The sequence below is a fragment of the Dermacentor silvarum genome, chromosome 5 (assembly GCF_013339745.2).
Source record: "Dermacentor silvarum isolate Dsil-2018 chromosome 5, BIME_Dsil_1.4, whole genome shotgun sequence".
Taxonomy (NCBI): Eukaryota; Metazoa; Arthropoda; class Arachnida; order Ixodida; family Ixodidae; genus Dermacentor; species Dermacentor silvarum.
The window spans coordinates 48,104,641-48,117,391 of NC_051158.1; the positions used below are offsets into that span (position 1 = coordinate 48,104,641).

Below are 12,751 nucleotides of genomic sequence, written 5' to 3' on the forward strand. Positions count from 1 at the left end.
TGGGGGTGCACATGAAGAATACAGTCGTTCACAGTGACTGTCGAGTTCAGTAACTGCAGCAATGCACGTTTCGCCCTCTAGCCTTGCGAAGCATGTGTGGTCGTAAGAGCGATATTAGCCAAGGAAGCTGACCAGTGACAAGCAGTTGTCGTGAACGACAAATTATGCCCACTCTATTCCTTCGTTACACCTTCAGTACAAGCAAGTTCAGTCTTTCGGGCTCGGTTTCTTCTTAATCGTCGAAATTGTGTAGAAGACGTAAGCATCCTAGGTGATGATGGCTGTGTACTATTTTTCGTTTATGCAAGCGCTACATCGCAAGGACAGTGTGCAAAGACAAACATAGTATTGCCAAAAACGTTGAAACGTTTTCGGCACCGGGAACCTAATACTTTCATAATTAGCTTATACGGAACCTTTCACACACTCGCAGAATCCACGAAGGCGTCCGATGTGCCACGGCTGGCATCTGTTGAGGACATGGTCGCCGACAATGTCATAGTAGAAATGAATGGCTTCAAAGGGGCCTCCCCGTTGTTCTTCATTCATTCAATCCAGGGTCACGTAATGAATGTATTAGAGATCGCCAGTCACCTTACTGTGCCCGCCATCGGAGTGCAGTGGACGCCTGACATTCCGGTGCGATCCATCGAGGAGATGGCCACGGTCTATTTGCAGGTACGTATAACTGCGTCAAACAAAATTAATTCCACCAGTATCATTCCATAATCTAAACGCCATTACCTGAAGAACCCGAACAGAAAAATAAACTTCGCGATCGTCCCATCTAAACTACCAGCACTGCGCTGTCATGCGACGCATGCAGTCACACAGGAAATACATGTGAGCCACAGGAGCGCATGCACGCAGTACACAAACTCTTTCAACATATAACACCGTATCAGGGACGCAATTCAATAAGCGGCGCCGTTCGTACGCAATTTCTTAGTGAAAACGTTCAAACGTGCTTAGGCCAAGATAAGGGTGCAATCGAAGTGGCAGCGCACTCAACTTACGGTGTCGTATGAGGGCGAGAATGAAGCAAAGCTCTGCTTAAACGACAAGGAAAGAAACAATCGCGGTCAGCTGATAGCTTGATTGCACATCATACCCATGTAGTTGAGGCTATGTTCTCACGGCAAGTAACTGGCACACCACTTTTCGACAGCTCCCTTGTCTCGGCGTCTGCTACAGCGCCGACGAGCGCAATCGCGCAACCGTGAAGAAAAACAAAAAAGGCAGTGCCTATATTAGAAAGCAATGCCTTTATTGCGTTATTAATTAGGGAAAGGAAAAATAAATATGGATATTAAGTAGTTCATATTGCCTCAAGGCAAGGCCATCAGCACCCTCACGTCCATTGTGATGAAATGAGATGGTGCTGCGCATGGTTGCAGGTGCGGTTCTAATGCCGCGCACAAGCTCATTATCAGCCGCTACAGTCTAAGCCGCTGGCTGATGATGTTGTCCAGCGCCAACCGACGACAAAACACGCGTTGCTTCGCTGTAGAATCCTTGTCGAATGCGCGGAGAGCTACGATAGCAGCCATGATAGAGAAATGCAGCAAGATGCCATGGGTACGAAAAGTGCGACATTTATGACAGAAAACTTCACTACGCAACATCCCTACGTGCAGTTTTCGATGCCTATCACACTTTCACGTCGTGTCAGCGTTTATCGCTTCTCCTTGGCTTCTCCTCAGCTCATAAAACACGGTGATAAAACACACCGGGTCAAGAGTTCCATTTGCAGATCAAGGCATGCTGCATTCCGACAGAGGCAAATGTATGACCAGGCACAAAAAAAAAGGGTGCAAGTCAAAATTCAAGGCTAAGGAACAAAAAAAAATACAAGGTAAAATTCAAAACATAGCATCATATTCACAAGCAATGCAGAGGTGTCTGTCACTCCAATAGTACCGGTGCTTATCTTGGTCTAAAATCTCATCATTGGCGTCATCATCATTATCGTCAATAGCTCATTTTTATGCCCACTTGTAAGGCGAAGGTCTCTTTCAGCGATCTCAAATTATCCCTGCCTCGTGCTAGATGATTCCAGCGTGCGCCTGCAAATTTCCTACTTTCATTACCCCACCAAATTTTCTGCCGTCCTCGACTGCACGTCTCTTCCCTGGCCACCAATACTGCAATTATAATGGTCAACCGATTATCTGGCCTACGCATTACATGGCCTGCCCAGTTCTATTTATTACCATGTCAACTAGAATAGAAACTACCCCTGTTGCTCTCTTATCCACACCGCTCTCTTCCTATCTCTAGAGGTTCGGCCTAACATTTTTCGTTCCATCGCTCTTTGTGTGGTCCTTAACTTGTTCTCGAGCTTTGTTAATCCAAGTTTCTGCCCCATATGCCAGCACCGGTAGAATGCAATGATTTTAGACTTTTTTTTCAACGACAGTGTTAAGTTCCATGTCAGGATTTGGCCTGCCGTATGCACTCCAACCCAGTTTTATTCTTCTGTAAATTTCTTTCTCATGATCAGGGTCCCTGTGAGTAATTGACCTAGATAAACGTACTCCTTTACAGACTCTAGAGACTGACTGGCGATCCTGAATTCTTGTTCCCTTGCCAGGCTATTGAACATTATGTTTGTTTTCTGCATAATAATGTTCAACCATACTCTTACACTTTTCTCGGTTAAGCTCCTCAATCATTTGCTGTAATTCGTTCTCATTGTTGCTGAATAGGGCAACGTCATCTGCAAACCGAAGGTTGCTGAGATATTCGCCGTTGATCCTCACTCCTAAGCCTTCCCAGTCTAAGAACTTGAATACTTCTTCTAAGCATGCAGTGAATAGCATAGGAGAGATTGTGTCTCCTCTCCTGGTCCCTTTCTTGATAGGTAACTTTCTACTTTTCTAGTGGAGAACCAAGGTTGCTGTGGAATTCTTGTAGACATTTGTCAAGATATTCACGTATGCCTACTGTACTTCTTGATTACGCGTGCCTCTATGACTGCTGGTATCTCTACTGAATCAAATGCATTTTCATAATATATAGAAGCCATATAGAGAGGTTGATTGTACTCCGCAGATTTCTCTATTACCTGATTGATGACATGGATATGATCCATCGTAGAATATCCCTTCCTGAAGCCAGCCTGTTCTCTTTGTTGGTTGAAGTCAAGTGTTGCCCTGATTTAATTGGAAATTATCTTGGTGAATATTTTATACAATACTGAAAGCAAGCTAATGGGTCTACAATTCTTCAATTCTTTAACGTCTCCCTTCTTATGGAGGAGTATAATGTCGGTGTTCTTCCAGCTTTCTGGTACACTCGAAGTCGTGAGACATTGCGTATAAAGGGCTGCAAGCTTTTCAAGCATGATATCTCCTCCATATTTAATTAAATCGATTATTATTACATCTTCTCCAGGAGCTTTTCCCCTGGTCATGTCTTTCAAGGCCCTTCTAACTTCATCGCTAGTTATAGCAGGAGCTTCTGTATACTGTTCACCACTACTTCGAATGAAAGTAGCTTCGCTTCACTGGGAACTGTAGAGGTCATAGAGAATCCTTACGCTGCTTTTACTATGTCGGCGAAATTGCTGACGATGTTACCCTGCTTCTCTTTCAGTGCATACATTTTGCCTTGTCCTACGCAAAGTTTTCTTCTCACTGATTTCATGCTGCGTCCATATTTCACAGCTTCCTCAATCTTTTCCGCGTTATAACTTCGGATATCCTTTACTTTCTTCTTGTTGATCAGTTTCGACAGTTCAGCGAATTCTATCTGATCTTTTGAGTTGGACACTTTCATGTTTTGTGGTTTCGTTATTTGGTCCTTTGTTACTTGGGAGAGCTTACCTACTGGTTGCCTTCGTGCCTTACCTCCCACTTCAATTGCTGCTTCTGACATCAGCCTAGTGTCCAGCTTAGTTGTCTTCAGCATATGAATAGTCAACCCCACTCTTACACTTTCTCGGTTACTTCCCTCCACCAGTTGTTGCAGTTCGTTTCCAGTGTTGCTTAATAGGACAATCTTATTTGCGAACTGAAGACTGTTGAAATATTCATCGCTGAACCACCCTCCTAAGCTTTCCCAGTCTAATAGCTTGAATACTTCTTCTAAGCATGCAGTAAATATCATGGGAAACATTGTTTCTCCTTGTCTGACCCCTTTTGTGATAGGTAATTTTCTTCTTTTCTTGTGGAAAAGCAAGGTAGTGGTTGAATCTTTGAAAATATTTCCTAAGATGTTCACGTATGCCTACTGCACTGCTTGATTAAGTGATGCCTCCATGACTGCTGATATCTATACTGAACCAAATGCCCTTTATAATCTATGAAATTCATTATAGAGAAGTTGATTGAACTCCGCAGATTTCTCAATTAGCAGATTGATGGCAAACATGGACGTGATCTATTGCAGTATATCCTTTCCTCAATCCACCTTGTTCTCTTGGTTGTTGAAGGCAGATGTTAGCCTCATTGTTTTCGAAATTATGTTTAATAATTTCGAAACATTTATTACAATGTTGAAAGTGACCTAATAATTCCTTGATTATACTGCGTTTTCATTCTTATGGTATAAGGTTGGCCTTTTTCCAACATTGTACTTGGCACATAACGTTGGCATATTTCTGCCAAGAGAAGGGAAGTGCAGTTGAGGACGGCAGAAAAATAGGTGGGGTGTTGAAATCAGGAAGTTTCCAGGCGCAAGTTGGAATCAGCTAGCGCAAGACAGGGGTAATTGGACATCGCTGAGAGAGACCTTCGTCCTGTATTGAACATAAAAGTAGGCTGCTGATGATGATGATAAAGATGAGAAATTTGACTTTGCCTGCAGACTTTTTATGTCGCGTGGAATAATCCTAAAGATAAAAGTAAGCGCTTAAATTTTGTCGTGCTGTCTCTAACTTTTCTGCTCCATGATTGTCATTATCACTGAAGTTTAGGCTACAAATAATTAGTTAATAAATACATTCTGGAGTATTACGTGCCAAAACGACAATCTTATTTGGAAGCACGCTCTAGTGGTAGTCTCCGGATTAGTTTTGCCACCTTGGGTTCTTTAACATGCACGTAAACCTGGGAACACAAGCGTTTTTTTGAAATTCGTCCCCATCTAACTGGGACTGCCACAACTTTGATCGTACCTGCTACCTTGAGATCACCATCGCAACGCCATATCCAATAAGCGATCGTGGCGGATCGGCTTAGGCCACAAGGGGAATCTCGTAGCACTCGCCATGTCTTGTCACTTTCCTTTCAGAGGATCAAAGAAGTTCAGCCCAAAGGCCCCTACAACCTGGTTGGGTATTCCTTCGGGGCCACTGTGGCCTTCGAGATGGCCTTGCAGCTCCAAAGTGCCGGGGAGTCCGTGGGCAGCCTCACCCTCCTAGATGGCGCTCCCAAGTTTGTTGCCGTTCATTGGAGCAACTACCAGAGCCGCTTTGCGGACACGAAGGAGGACGAAGAGTCTGTGCTGCTGTGTGGATTCCTCATGCAGTACCTGGACGTCGACTTCCATAAGGTACGCATGTTTGCTGTTGGATTATGCTCGTCTGAAGAGCCGGTCGTCGGCTTGGTTGTCGGACACGACCAGTATGTATAGTGCGAAACTCTGCCACATCTGCGCTCAAGATTTAGCAAGCTGCCCATTGTAAATAACAGTCACTTCAGCCTAGTTAATTGGTACATACCTTGCTTATTGGGGTTAACCCATTTACTGACGAGTTTTGCCTACAAGCAACACACCACAAATGTTATCTTTCTTTTTTTTTTTTTTGCTGAGTTTCATTATTGAGTACGAGGTTCCTGGCTAAATGTCTTCGGCCAACACCGAATGACAGACGCAAGCGTCATTAATTTCTTGGCTTATGGAAAGAACACAGCGTGAGGAAAGAGTTTGACACGTGACCTAATGTATTTTGAAAGCAAGGTCAGTGGAGACAGACCGATTCAAGTTATCTGGCTCCTTTGGTGTCACACGTGCGATTTAAAGGAATTGAAATGTTCACCTATGGTTCACGTGTGACGAGTGCTCTCCGTAAAAATTCCAGACGGATCCATAGGTAGCTTGGAGTGAAGCCCGCTTCCACTTTTATACCATGTGTTCTCCCTGGGGTTGCCTTTTAATACATGTACAATTTTTTTTATTTAGTAAACGTCTTTCTCTCTTTTGCAGAAAATGTTTCCTAAAAATAGTTTTGTTATAATCAATGTTTATGCCTATTCTAGACGTGTTTCGAACATTTTGATAGAAAATGAACATCGTTTGGCTTATTTTTATGCGCCGTCATTCCAGCGTTAGTGACCACAAGGCACCTTCAAAATACCGATGCCAGTGGCAAGCTGTGGCTTGACAATTTTTATGCATAGCCTTCTGACGTGTAGCATCTCTGTGCTGTCTAGCGAGAATGCGTGACTATTTCTCGGCATCTTTGAACAGTACGGTTAATAAGTGCGAATACCTTCGCATGTATATGGCCCTGTTTATCATCGGCATGGTATCTATCGTGCGCTGCGAGACTCAAACACAAGAAGCCTAACCCCGATATTCTCAAACAATCCTCCAATCGAAGCTTTTCCTCCTCTCAACCTTGTAGAGCACAGCGCTGCCCCTCGAATGCATAAAATGCTGCTCTTCACAAGAATTGCCGTGAAGCGACACTGAAGAGCAGCGACCACTAAAGTCCCTATATAAGAAAAGTACCGCCATCCTTTGATAAACGCCGCTTCTCTCTCTCCTGTATCTCCGATTGGACGATGATATCGCGCGCTTTTCACTTCTTTATATTTTCCTTTTTCCGCCTCAGAGCCATGTTGAAAGTCCTCTGCGCAGCCGCAGTCGCCGCCGGCGGCGGCGGCGAGCGCCCGGCCTGAAAGCTTCAACGTGGACTTTCTAGGTGCGCCACCGTCGACTTGGCTTTCGCAAGCAAAAAGTAAAGAAAAAAGCAAGCGCTTTAGGAGAGGAGGCGGCGGAGGAAAGAGTAGACCACTTCTGTCGAGCGATCGACGGCGCTTCCATGCATATCCTCGACATGGCTGCTGCTACGAAGCATCAACAAATCAGCAGTCGATCCATTGCGTTCCAATCCACTGCGTTCCAATCCACGCTGTGTAGGTGGTTGTCTAGCGAAGCTGTGGTATCAGATGATCCGATAAGCATATGTGACGTAGCCTTGAATTGGGCGCGGCCGAGCCTGAGCACAACGCCGTTGTGCATATTGACGTTGCTGTTCCCGTCGTCGCTTATCGTGTTCACGCTGCTCTTCGGGAGTCCTAACTATGCGTGGCCTTTCCATAGCGCTATCACAGCACAAATGAAATCAGTTGCTAGTCGGGTTCTTCTTTTACATATAAAAGTCGAGTGACGTCATTCCCTGCTTCGTATTGTACAGTTGCCGCTTCCCTGCAAATGCAGCTTATGCAACGGTAATCTTTACGGGGAAATGCTCGCGGCGAAAGCTATGGGCGAAGGTGAGCCTTCTGTTTCTTTTCTTTTCCCGCACGGCGGGCGCGGTGTGTGGCTTTCGATGTGATTGGTTGAATTTTCTGTCGATGGAGAGGAATAAATCCCGGGATCCTAGTCATATGCCGCTTTGCTGTAAAACGAAAGAATCTTGTTTTATTGGCTTCCATTGCTATTCTGAAGATATCTAACATGCATTTACAGTAGCGCCGTTTGCGCCCACAGTCAAACCGGAGAATGCCTGTTTTACCATCTCCATGTGGACACTTGTCCTGACTGATCCAGTCTGCCATAATGCGGCTTAATTTATATCGCTTACATCAACGCACCCGTACCGGATGTACCACAAGCCCTACCTGTTCCCTACACCCGGGCCAACCTGGACCACGACGCGTATCGGCAGTGGGTACCGAACCCACCTACCTTCCCCTCTGTAGATTAGAGCAGGGCACGTTCAGACACCAGCGCTCTTTCACTTGTATACACCAGAGGTGATTTAGGACAAGTTACAACACGGTTTTGTCCGTTCGGAACAACCGCGTGTGCATCGTTCCGTTGTGGAATATGTTGGAGAAAGATGGGGAGATAAAATTCAGTGCGATTCCACTCTGTGAAGGTGGATGACCAGCGGAGCTGTATATATTGTGATAAAATATATTGATTTAAATAAAGACGCATGCCGCATGAATTGTCCTTTTCTACCGTCTTTACTATGTTGCCACTAAGTGGACTGTAGCTTCGTGGTCGCTATGGTAGACGGCCACGAAGCCGGTAGGTTCTGTAAGGACGCTGGAAAGGTTCTTCGCGAAAGTCAAATCTATGCAGGACCAATGACGTGTGGTAGGTCCACAGGTGTTTGTATAGCACTGAATTCCGAACCTTTTCAACAGAAACGCCCCGAACCACATTCCATGTGGCCGAGACAGGTCTACGTTGAAATCACCCACAATTACGATGGGAGTGGAGTCGGTAAGGGTGATCCAACCAAAGGTGTTAATCATAATGGTCTACAGGCCTCCTTTGGACGTCCTGGGAAGAACGTAGACTGTTGCGACAACGATTCCGTCCTGAGTCTGCACAGCACACACGTAGGTACACTCCGCGGTAACGACCTCGTCTGCATTCGGTAACACATGTGGAGTAACGACCCCGCAGCCGGTCTTAGCGTATATGGCAACGCCGCAGGCTCGGGAGTCGACACTTCGGTTGCACACGACGGCTGTGCAGCCGTCCACCTGCAACAGTACGTCTATCCAAGTCCCGAAGAGACACAAGAGGAACATATCCCTAAGCACGGCTTACCGTACTGTCCTCCCGCCGCCGGCGGGCCCATACTAGTTTCTCTTGTCGACGTCGCTCTTTATGGGACGCTGTTCTTCCTCCGGTGTGAGAATACGCTACTGACCAGAACGTCGAATGATATGGACTCGACGTTAGCAGCCTTCAGCCGCCTTCGCGCCCATTCCCGCTTCTGCTCGCGCCATCGTTCTTCGTAGGCATACTCTTCTTTCTCGGTGAGCGCAATACGCGGCCTACCCATCACATGGCGGGAACGCAACTGAGATAAAGTACCTATGCCGTGCGTGAAGTCACCAGCCAAAGAGAAACACTATTACCTACAACGTAGAGAGTATAGCACGCCACACCGCACGCTCACTCGAGCTCAAGCGGTTGCACTCAGAATGCTACAAACAAACACCCCACGCAAAACAGACTACACCACTACATGCCTGAGCTCTAGGACAAGTCTTTTTGCACCAATTTCAATACATCCCTTAACGTTTACTCTGGCCGAGCTCGCAAGCTCACATAGACTCCGAACCGGAAAAGCACATGTTTGAAGAAGCAATCCGGAGCGAAGAACTCGCTCCCCAACTCTTGGCCGTCCAGCAGGTCCACGACGACGCCGCCAGGAAACTCAACCTCCCGGTTTCGTCGTAGGGAGACGCCCACTCCATGACAGCCCCAAAGGTCTCGCGGCCTGCAGGAGCTTGAATAAATTTGATTTCATTCATTCATGCACTCATGGGCTATTTTCAGTATTTAAGCGAAGCTTTATAAGCTCACAAGTGTCGGCGGCGGCGGTGGTGTCACGCTGGAAACTGGGCAACCCTGGCGATAGTGCAGAAATGATCCAACTTCAATGAACATAGCACGAACAAGAAAGAAAGAAAGAAAGAAAGAAAGAAAGAAAGAAAGACATAAAGAAATAGAGAAAAAAAGCTATGAACCCACTCGCCCGCCAGAACGTCCTACTAAAGTACGTATCTTGGTAAAGTTTACGCATCGGGGTTTGTTCTAAAATTTTACAGAAGTTGCCTGAGCTTTAAGAAAAAAAATTGCCGCGTATCTGCGTGCTTCGCTGCAAATGTCGTCGAAAGACGATAGTCTTCTGCCGGCCGTACTACATGAGTGCTGGTCTGATCCTTGGCCACCCGTGATGCTGTTCTCGTACCATTTCCGTCCTGGCATGATAAATGCAATGGAGGTTTGTTTGAACAGATTTCATTTTACCGCATTATATCATCAAGCGGCCATTTATGTTTTGCCCTGCCTCAGACAGCGCTTCCTTTATGTTGAATCGGCCGCATCTGGCTGGCATTGATAAAATTGAGGAGGCGCTGCGTGAGACATGGACGCCATCTGGCAATACATCGGGAAACATGAGCTTGTGCAGAGGGTTTCCTTCCTCCATGGAAGAAATCACGGAAGAAAGAAATCACGTGCGGCACACACCCGCATTGGATATGCTACACGCGTGATCACGGATCACGTGACACGCGTGTAGCACACGTGAAAGAGAAAATGACAGCTTGAGAGAGAGCGAGAGAAAAAACGTCGCAGTTTCGCCCAAAAGGCGAAGCATCGATTGCGATAGCAAATTAGTAGAGAGCTATTCGGAGTAGGGATAGTAGTTTTATCGGCTGCATAAACTTGGACACATTGGCTTACTAACTGAATTAACAATCGTGGTGTCAGCGCGCACAAGCAAACATGAATAGATCACACTGAATGACCGCAGCCAACTACTGTCAAAACGCTGGCAGCAAGCGCAGGTTCGCGCGGTCTATCGCATTCACGGAAACTGAGCGGCAAATGCACAGCGCATACAAAGGTCAGAGCCGTGTGGAGATAAGAGACGGTGCGGACGACCGGCATCCCCGGGCAAAGCGCAAAGGAGAAGTAGTTGGCAGAGGAAAAGCTGACCCCCCCCCCCCCCCCTCTTCCCGCTTTGTTGCTTTCGCGTGGAAGATTGAGTGGCAAGATACGCCTTTGGTGCTGGAGCACAGCGCCGCCCCGCCTCCCTCCCTCCCTCCCTCCCTCCCATAGCCCCACGGTCTTTCGCGCGACCTTCACGTTTGCTTTCCGCCGAGCGTTCGCTCTCCGTGATAGCGCGCGGTGGGGGGGTGCTGGGGGGGGGGGGTGGGGGGGGGGTGGGGGGGGTGGGGGGGGGTTCGCCATCCGTGATAGCGCGCGTCCCCCGCGCGCTTTCGCTCGCGCATACGGCGCGCGGCGACGATTTTATCGCCCTTGAAATCTATACGGAACCTCACGGCGACGGTGACGCCGACGGCAGAAATCCGGTAGAAGTGTCCATATAATTGCTATCGCAATAATAAATTGTAGCAGCAGCAACGAGGCAACGCGCTGAGCTGCAGCCGATGCCGTTCGCGTTTCCCCGTTTCCCGGCACTCGCGCCGAACGCGCGCGGTCTCCGTGACTGCAGCAGGCGCCTCTGGCGGCGGCTCGTCAGGTTTCGACCAGCCACGCCCCGGCAAATGTGGAGGCGCAGCTTGGCCGTGACGTCACCGGGGCGATAAAGCTCGGAGCCGCCGCGACGGTGGCACAACTCTCGTTGACTCTGTAGCGAGTACATGTAGCCTTGACATGAGACGATCAAAGAAGATCCGGACACCCGAACAAGAAGCCCACCATCTTGAAGCGCGCCGTGCGTCCAAGCGAGAATCGGCGCGTCGGCGTCGAACCGATTCGGAATAGCGTGCCTAGCAGCACTTAGGCTTTCCTAGCAAAACTTAGCCAAGCCTAGTAAAACCTGGAACAAGCTAGGTCGATCACCAGCTACGCTGTTTACTCCAGCCTTGCACCACTAGTGCAAGCTGCCCACGTTTTTTTCCCTTGGTGTTAAGTCGAAGGGCTCTCGTGTTTCATTTATAACCTACAGAATACAGCGATGCACTGCTAATTCCGCAACGAACACCTTGCGCCAGTATAGAGTTTTAGTTTGTCCGTAAGTGTATATATTACCGTTTGCGGAATACCGCGCGACCTGTTAAGTTTACGGAAGTTACAGCGCTGACAGCAATATCTTGGGCCGCAGAGTTTAACCAGATAGCACTCAAAGCTGATACTGCAGCTACCTATTATATTCTAATTAAAGGCTGGTGTAAAGCGTTCATTGCGACGTAAGTTATTAGCACGGCATTTTTTGCGATTTCCCTTCGGGAAGAACATGTACGCCACACACACACATACACAAAGAAATAAAATTTATTCAAAGCGCATTGTAGTTGCACAAAGCAACACAAGATGTCGCTACCAGTTTTCCTATTGCAGGGGGAAGTAAACATGTCCGCAATAGAGATTTGTAAGAGGCGATTGGAGCTTTGGTGGCAGAAAAGTAGGGAGACCACAAACAATGGAGGCGTAGAAAAACGAAATTCCCAATAGTGGTTCAAAGAACGTTTGGACGCCAGGAATTTGTTGCGTGTTTTTTTTAAATAGGTAGGGCATTAGGCAGAATACGACCGAGAGCTTGGTGGTGCAACCCACCGCGCCGTACCAAAGGCAACGCTCATGGCATCCGTACATCCATTCATCCTTCCATTCATCCTTCCATTGCTGGTTACTGCTCCGATAACACGGTAATCCGCTAGCGGTCGAAAGTTTACGGATGAACTAAATTTCCTATTACACCTTCAGCGTTACTGACGTGCCGGTAGGTTTCTGGGTTTCTGCCACGCCATGTTCGGTTTAAAATTACTTTTGTCAGATAGGAATGTAAGGACCACACTAAGAGAGCACTTCCATGTTTTTATTTCTACAGAACGAAAAATGCATCTCTGTGTTCGCTTTATATTATCCGAGGAAAAAAAAAACAGACGCTGGGGATGTGCCACCTCCAAAAAACCCTAACACTGCAATGTTTAAGTGGTCCAGACTGTACTGAAATCTGTGGGTGTGAGAACAGGTTACGATGCAACAGAGTTCGCCTTGTGGTTCATTAATTTTTCTCCTGCCGTTTCAACCTAGGTCTGCAACCACTTGAACCAGTGCGCGAATAGGGGTGCCAAGG

At 47.2% G+C, this 12,751-nt stretch overlaps 1 protein-coding gene across 1 annotated transcript in view; it reads left to right on the top strand.

Moving 5' to 3' along the window:
- LOC119453374 (fatty acid synthase-like) overlaps positions 1 to 5,577 on the top strand; it is a 112,142-nt gene extending 106,565 nt beyond the window's left edge. Inside the window, 2 exon segments of the mRNA XM_049667927.1 lie at positions 434 to 678; positions 5,236 to 5,577. Of these exon segments, the coding sequence (XP_049523884.1) occupies positions 434 to 678; positions 5,236 to 5,577 (587 nt within the window).
- Positions 5,578 to 12,751: the final 7,174 nt, after the last annotated feature.